Source organism: Talpa occidentalis, unplaced genomic scaffold (assembly GCF_014898055.3).
Source record: "Talpa occidentalis isolate TD23 unplaced genomic scaffold, MPIMG_talOcc4v2.1 talOcc4.14, whole genome shotgun sequence".
Taxonomy (NCBI): domain Eukaryota; kingdom Metazoa; phylum Chordata; class Mammalia; order Eulipotyphla; family Talpidae; genus Talpa; species Talpa occidentalis.
In genome coordinates, this window is record NW_023601433.1 from 28,970,629 (window position 1) to 28,979,232 (window position 8,604).

The 8,604-nt window shown below is 48.6% G+C and overlaps 1 gene segment (V, D, J or C); it reads right to left on the minus strand.

The window, feature by feature from the left end:
- Window positions 1-340: 340 nt before the first annotated feature.
- On the minus strand, window positions 341-858 carry LOC119244117 (probable non-functional immunoglobulin lambda variable 5-48). The segment is given in 2 exon segments: window positions 341-696; window positions 813-858. Coding segments are annotated over 2 exon segments (402 nt in total).
- Window positions 859-8,604: the final 7,746 nt, after the last annotated feature.

Below are 8,604 nucleotides of genomic sequence, written 5' to 3' on the forward strand. Positions count from 1 at the left end.
ATAGATTCGGGCAGCTGCACCCCACAACAGGACATCAGCTCTCAGGACACCCGCACTTCTGAGCCAGGCCTAGACCTGGGGACCAGGATGGGCTCCACCTCCTGCTTCCTGCTCCATCACCTCCCTGCGGGGAAACGCAACCCAAGTCTGACTTGTATCGTATAGACACGACCAGTGCGAGAAGAAGTGAACTTTTTAGCTAAGGGTAACCAGGAGATGAGACACATCCCAGTGTCCAAGAAATTAGACCCAAAGTACAACACATGTAACCAGACTGAGGCCTGGTACTGAGCTCAGGGGTGACTGCTCCAGGCCAGGGCAGCAAGGGGAGGTTTTTGTCTCACTTCCCCGTGGATCTGGAGCACTGTGGAGTCTTTGAGTTACCATCCCATGTAGCACAGTAGTAGTCGGCCTTGTCCTCAGGCTGTGCCCCCGAGATGAGCAGGAGCCCCGCATTGGCCGCAGTGTCTTTGGCTCCAGAGAAGCGACTGGGGACCCCGGGGCCCTGGTGCCTATCCGAGTCTGATTTATAACTCAGGAGGTACCGGGGAGGGCTCCCTGGCTTCTGCTGGAACCACCTCATGTAGTAACCTGCAACAACGGCTCCACTGCTCAGGGTACAGGTGAGTCTGACGGATGATCCAGGAGACGCAGAGAGGAAGGGTGGCTGAGTCAGCACAGGCTGGGAGAGGGAACCTGCAGACACAGACATGTATACTTGAGGGGTAGACCTCAGGGTAAAATTTCCCTGGGATCTGACAAAGAAGACAGAGAACAGCAGGAGACTGGCTCTGTCATGGAGGTTTTCCCACCTGTGCAGTAAGAGAGGATCACAAGGAGGAGAGGCGTCCAGGCCATGGTGCTCACAGCCCACATGGGGCCGGGCTCCCCAGGCCTCCTTTTCTTCTCCACCCTCTGCCACAGGAGGGGCTGTGCATGCAAATGAGGTTCCATCCAGGGACTACCCATCCCCTCCCTGGGCCCTGGTGCTGGAGCTCAGCTCACACCACACACTGAGAAGAGGGGAGTTTGCTTCACCCCTTGGGACAGCCCTGGAGGAAGCACCTGCTGACATCAACAAAGGTTCCTGCTTAGGGACTGTGCCAGGCCACAGAGGACACAGTTGCTGGGTCTCCAACAGGAGCCCCACACAGCCCCTAGGCCCAGGTTCCCTTGAGAGAGGACTCACAGGTCAATTGCATAGGGCCCAAGGGGCAGTCCACAGCTCCCCCTGCTGGCGAAGGGGCACACACTCACCAGGCCCGACACCCTGTGAGGACAGTTTTTTTTCCTGCAGCTCACAGATTCCCCTCTACTCACACATCATGACCTAACACATAGGTACCGTGGCTCCCACAGTGCTACGCATGGTTATGCTAATTTCTCACTCTCCCATGGAGTTTTGATCTGTGGGAGGTAAAAACTGTCATAAATAACAACATAAGGTTTTCTCCCCAGAGAAGAGGCAGTAAAGATGGTATTGTGGCAGCTGAGGTCGGAGGTGCGTGAGTGAAAGATTTCACCAGAGGCAGAGTGCAGAACAGAAAAGTTGAATTTATTGAAATACCCTGCAAGGGAGCAGGGGGCAAGACAGGAAATGTCTGCACTGTGAGAAGGATTTGGCACTCCATTTTATAATCCGTTTTGTGGTTTTTTAATGACTTGATCTCCCCCAGCCACTGTCTGCTGGGATGACAGGTGTCAGGGGGCTTTCCTTACAGAGGTGTCCTGCCGGGTTCTTTTTGCCCTGTTTCTGCATTTCCCGGAATTCTCCATAGCCCCCCATTGGTCATGTGGACCTGTGGCCAGGTGCCCATGGTCACTGTATCAGTTTCCCTTTCCTATCCATTTTGTGTCTCCCAGCATTGTTCAGCTGAGCAAAGTGCAGACTGTTTTAACTCTATTAAATGACACCCCAGCAGGTATCACTTCATTAGTATATATTTTAGCTATACATAAATGGTTAATTTTACATGGATTATGTATTTAAAAGGAATTTCCAACTACTCCTATACAAATTTGTCTTTTTCTTTCATTCCTTAGGTTTTTTTTCTTTTCTTTCTTTTTTTCTTTTATATATTTCTTACATCATTTTTCAATTTTTGCACAATATATGCATTCTTATCTTGGTTATATTCCCCATACAATTCCAACCACCCTTGTTTTGAAACTACTCCCTTATCTCCCCCCTGTAGAGGGGACAAATTTGTCTTTTAATATCCCTTTTTGTAGCAAAAGAACATGTCCCACACCGCCATCTACTGGGATAAGTGGAAATAATGAAAAAAATCTAGAGGTTCTCTCCAAAAAAAAAAAATAAAATAAAATGCACTTTCCTAGATAGTATGGTTCTGTTAGGGGGAAAAGGCGGTCCCAAAGCTAATTCCATACAGGCTTTGTGGACTCCCCCACCCCAGGTCAAAGCCAAAGACACTGGGAACTCCAAATCCCATCACCACCAAAGGGAAGGTGGCTGGGACCTGAGGGTGGGGTTAAGCAGCCAGGTGGATACAAAAGGCAGACACGTGGGCTTTGGGCTCTCTCCATTTTGGGCTCTGGGCCAGCGCGGAGCCTCCGGCCAGCTCTGGGAGTGACTTTGGGTTTCCAGGTCGTCGGATCGGGTAGGACGCATTAAAGACTTTATTTCCCTATTTTCTCCCTGAGTTGTACATTTTCCTTATTTCCTTTCCTCTTGTAAATAAACCTTTTATTAACCCTTTTGTGTGTGTCTGTAGTAGAGTATTCATAAGTCCCTTTAAAGCGCGCGGGTGAGGACCCACAGCCAGGAACCCGTTTAATATCGGGGTTGCTCTATAACAGCTCCATAGGGAAAAAAATGAACAATCATCCCAATTTCTTTAGAAAAATTAGTAAATTCCACAGAATGGCATAAGATGCAGACAATTTCACGGGACACTAACGAAACCTCAGAGATCACACTAATTTTTTTTTTTTTTTTTTACTTTGTGGGGTTTTGGGTAGCAGACCTCTCCTGACTCTCTCACTGCACCCCTCAGCAGTGTATTTCATTCAATCTGCCTGTTTGGCTCCCCACTCTGTCTCTTTTGACTCCTCTCACCCTCACACCTCTGGCCTGTACCCCAGTTCTTGTATGCAAATAAAATAAATCTTTAAAAAAATAAAAATAAATTAATGCACCATCACTGTCAAGGTACAATTTATTAAGTTTAAAAACTAAGCTTCCACTCATGCCTAGAGGCAGGTTTGGGAGCCTTGAATAGATAAGGGCATGGAGAAGGCTGACTTGGGTGCCATGAGACTGACCACCATGACCAGAAAAGCCAGCCCAGCTCCAGGAATGCAGCAGCTGGGCCAGAACATGTTTCTGTGTCAAAGGCCAGGGCCTGAGACCAGACATCCCAGGAGATAACTGCTGCAAACCAGCACCCCAAAAAATAGAAACCTGCAAAAACAGAATGTAAAGGAGACCCTCAAATCCTCCTTTGGGTGCATACCTCTCCCATCTCACCTGCTGCTTCTCTTAGCAGTGTATTTCAATCAGTCCACCTTCTCTGACCTTCACTCTGTCTCTGGTGACTTCTTTTACCCCTGTGCCACGGACCTCACTTGATATTTCTCCCACTACAATCACCATGTATGATTTATTCCAGAGACATAGACTCAGAAAGATGGAGACTCAGCACAATGCCCACACACAGGTTCCTCACCAAAGACGAAGAAAAATCCAAATATTCTCCTAGAACCTTCATCTGACACCAGAATCCAGTCACCTGTGCAATGAGTGAAGAGGGAGCAGAGGACAGGGCTCCAAACCTTGGTGGAGATGCCTCAAAGATCTGACCATGTCCCCCAGCTGAGACAAAGACCCACATCTCTCTCATCCCCTCCCTCGCAAATGGGAGCAGGGACCCTTCATGCTCTTCATCCTGTAACAGGGTGGTCCCCAGGAAAGGGGGAGGTTCCCTGCCCCACCCAAGGGAGGGTGGAGCTGAGCAGCAAGAGAAGAGGCTGCAGAAGAGACTGAGGAAGGAAGCAGGATGGAGCAAAGAGACCTGGAGGAGGGGCATGGAGCCTAGAGACACGTGAAGAAACTGCGCTTGTCTTTTGGTCGTGGACTGGGTGACACAGATGTTGGTGAGACCCGTGGGGAGGTGACAATGGCAGCTTTTATCTTGATGTTGATTTTGCTCTTTTCCTTCCGGGCTTGTCTGGTTGTTTGTGACCCTTTTCTGTGGGTCCCCACTGGAAGATGTTTTAGACTTGTGGTAGACTTTGGGGCCTTGTTCTGGGCCGATCCCATATGGATGGACTTTTACCCACGAGGGGATGGGTAACTTTGGGTGCTTCATTTAGAAACTAGATTCTTTGCCTTACCTGTGTTGTTTCCTAGTTTTATTAAAGTTCCTTTTCATTAAAGTCTCATATGTTTTGTGTTGATGCGGCGGATGGCAGAACCCATTTAGAATAGGCAGGTTTGCGGGGTTTGGGCTGCCCCTCTCCCTGTCCTATAACAATCCCACCTACTCTCCCTCAGCCTCTCTGTGGATCAGACTCAATCCCTTCTACCCCAGAGTTAGGTGAAACCCATGGCACTGGTGAACTTCTCATGTAGCTTATTTTGACATTTGGGCTTTGTACTAAGCCCAAATTGTCCAACGTACTTCCATCTTTTGAGTAAAACTGCTACACAGAACAATTTTACAAAATAAAATCTCTTAGGAAGTGACTACAAACAAATCACACACAGGCACACAGAATTTCCACAAGGCCCAAGCCAGTTTACTTTTTCAACAACAAATCTACATATGAAACAAACACACTAGAGAAACCAAAAATCACATTTGCACTTATGGTAGACAATGCCATGGGGAAGCCAAATTTCCCCATTGAGCTGACTAACCATGGATGGCTCTGTCCGAAATCACATTGGGCCTCAAATCTGTTACAGGGCAGGGAGAGGGACACCCCAGACCCTGCAAAACTGCCTCCTCTAAATAGATTCTGCCATCCACTGCATCAACACAAAACATATGAGACTTTATTGAAAAGGAACTTTAATACAATCAGTAAACAAAACAGCAAAGGCAAAGAATATAGTTTCCAAATCAAGCACCCAGTTATCCGTCCCCTCGTGGGTAAAAGTACACCCAAATGGAATTGGCCCAGAGCAAGGCCCGAAAGCCTGCCACAGGTCTAAAGCACCTTTCAGTGGAGATCCACAGAAAAGGATCAGAAACAACCAGACAAGTCTGGGAAGAAAAGAGCAAAATCGAAATCAAGATAAAAGCTGCCATTGTCACCTCCCCAGGGGTCTCTCACCCACATCTGTGTCACCCAGTCCACGACCAAAAGGCAAGCACAGTTTCTTCACATGTCTCCGGGCTCCATGTGCCTCCTCCAGGTCTCCTTCTGGCTCCATCCTGCTTTCTTCCTTCCTCCATCCCTGCTCAGCCCCACCCTCCTTTGGGTGGGGTAGGAAATCTAGAACCTCCCCCTTTTCTATGGACCACCCTATTACAAATGCAGTCTCTGCACTGGCTCATGGCAGCACTCCCACTGTCCACCTGTGACTATGCAGTTTCTTTTTTTTTTTTTTTTTTTTTTTAAACTTTTTTTTTTTTTATAGAGGCATGTTTTTATTTATTTATTATTTATTTGTTTGTTTGTTTTCGTTTATACATGCACTGGGTACAGTCAGAAGCACGGGAGGGTGAGAGAATTCACCAGAGCCAGAGCGGGGAGCAGAGCAGGCAGAAGGACCGAAGTACACTGCTGAGGGGAGCAGCGGGCGGCAGGAGAGGTCTGCTCGCCATGTGGGACCCTCCTCCGGTGGCCGGGGAGCAGCCGGGGATCGAACCGGCGCCACAGAGGCCGCGGGCAGCTTCGCAACCAGCGCTCAACCGCTGCGCCACCGGGGAGGCCCAGTTTCTTCTTTTTGATACCAGAATTGTCAGGCCTAGTCTCCCAGCCAGGAATGGATCCCAGGCTGCAGGTACAGTGCTGCGTCCCAGCCACTAGACCACCACAGGTTGGTGTTTCTTGAAGCCACAGCAGGAACTTCGCAGACTCTCAGGCAAGCAAGTGAGAAGAGGCAGGTTTATTTAGAGAAAGAAAAAGTTTATTGAGAAGAAAAAGAACTGAAATAAAGCGGGACTCCCAGGCTATGAAACCAGGCCAGGGAGGGGCAAGGAAGCCAAAGTGGAGTCGTGTCTCAGGGAATATAGACCTTCTTTCCCTCAGTATTCTAAAGCTGCACCAGTCTCTTTGTGATTGGTTAGTTCTCAGTTGTCTCACTTATTCTGCTACTGAGTGGGGGATCTTTACATTCCTTATCTAACAGGTTTGTCTTTCCCAATCTGTTGCGTCTTCCCCCTTGTTTGATAGATTCATCTTTATGATCCAGTCTCCCAAATGAGCACCCCTGCATTTTAGGGAAGAGAAAGTCAAATTTGCATCAGCTATTGAAGAAAAACAGGCTGGTCCCACCGATCTCACTGCTGACTCCTTCTCATCTCCCCCTTGCATAAATATCCCTGCACTCTGTCAACGGGCAGGACCGTGGTCTTTCAGACCTGAGTCTGCTGCCCTCCTCATTTGTCAACAAATTAAACCCCTCTCCTTTTCCCAAACTCCGCCTCCCTTTATTAGCTGAGGGAAACTGAGGCCAGAGTTTGGTAACACTGTTGACCTAAGTCCTGGGATGTTTATTATTCCCAGTGGAATTAGTTACAGTCCTCTGGTTGTGTTAGGGGGAAGGATGTCCTGAGCTAATCCCATACAGGCTCTGTGGACTCCCCGCCCCCCCCCACTCCAGACCAAAACCATGAAGACATTGGGAAAGACAAATCCCATCACCACCAAAGGGAAGATGGCTGGGACCTGAGGGTGGAGTTAAGCAGCCAGGTTGGGTATAAAAACCAGACCCGTGGGCCTTGGGGTCTCTTTTTTGGCTTCAAGGCTCTTGGCTCACCGCCAGCTCTCAGAGTGCCATTTGGGATTCCAGATCGGCGGATCGGGTAGGACTCATTTAAAACTTTGTCTCCCACTTTTCTCCCTGAGCTGTACATTTCCTCATTTCCCCTTCCCTTGTATAAAAGGTTTATTTAAACCTTAATAAAAGGTTTATTTAAACCTTTTATTAACCTTTTGCATGTGCCTGCAGTAGAGTATTGATAAGTCCTTTTAAGCGCGCGGGTGAGGACCCACAGTCAGGCACCCCGTTTTGTATCGGGGTTGCTCTACAACAGTTGCCCCTATCTCTAATTCTCCTGAGGTCCCCACTTGCACTGTCCTTCAGGCTGCCTAATTCTCCCTAACTTGCCCTCTGATTCATTTTCACCAACTCTCTCCCTCTGCAGGGCAGAAGCCTTCCTACCTGCCCATGACCTGTACCTGCCGGCACTTCTCCTCACTGACCTCCCTCAGCGGAGGCTGCCCTCCTCAAGGCAGCCCGCCTGCAACCATGCAGGTCTCTGTCAGCAAATTTGTCTCTTCAAGGCAGCTCTTCCTGTCTGCTTGTGTCTGTGCAAGTGTCTTTTACTCTTCCGTCCCTTTCCCTAACAAACCTGCTCTGAAAATATAACCAACGTCTCTGTCTCATGCAGAAACTCACCTGGGAAACTCGCCGTGTGCCGCTGAAAAGGGAAGCTCTGGTGAAACTGTAACAGGGTGGTCCCCAGAAAAGGGGGAGGTTCCAGGTTCCCTGCCCCACCCAAATGGAGGGTGTAGCTGAGCAGGGAGAGAAGAAGCTGCAGAGGAGACTGAGGAAGGAAGCAGCATGGAGAGCAAGGAGTCCTAAAGGAGGCTCATGGAGCCTAGAGATGTGGAACCAAGCATAAGTATTCTTAGCCATTGCTTTGTGTAACTGCCATTTTAGAATTTTAGGTTCTGCTGGGAAAAGACTGCATTCCAGAGATAGTTTGGACCCTCACTCCACCCTTATGAGACAGGGCAAGCTAGGGTTATTAGGCAGTTTTAGGGACAGTGCAGGAGGGGACCTCTGAAAAAATTCAGGAAGGCTTCAGAGATAAGGACGAGCAAGGAAATGAAACCAATTCCACTGGGAAAAACAAACATCCCAGCACCACAAATAATTTTGTTAAGGATGGTCCTGGTTTTCTTCAGATGATAAGATAAAGTGTAAAGATGCTCACCGGGAGGGCTAGACCATAAAGATAAAGATATAACAAATGGGGAAAGACAGACCTGTTAGATAAGGAATGTGAAGATCTCCCACTCAGTAGCAAATTAAGTAAAACAGCCAAAAACTGACCAATCACAAAGAGACTGGTGGAGCTTTAGAATAATCAGGGAAAGAAAGTATATATTCCCTGAGACACGACTTCACTTTGGCTTCCTTGCCCCTCCCAGGCCTGGTTCCCTGGCCTGGGAGTCCCACTTTATTTCTGCTCTTTTTCTCCTCAATAAACTTTTTCTTCTTCTAAACAAACCTGCCTCTTCTCGCTTGCTTGCCTGAGCGTCTGCGAAGTTCCTGCTGCGGCTTCTTGAGACACCAACCCGTGGGGGTCTAGCGGCTGGGGCTCAGCGCTGCCCTGCAGCCTGGGATCCGTTCCTGGCTGGGAGACTAGGCCTGACAATTCCGGTATCCTTTACTCTCCAGTC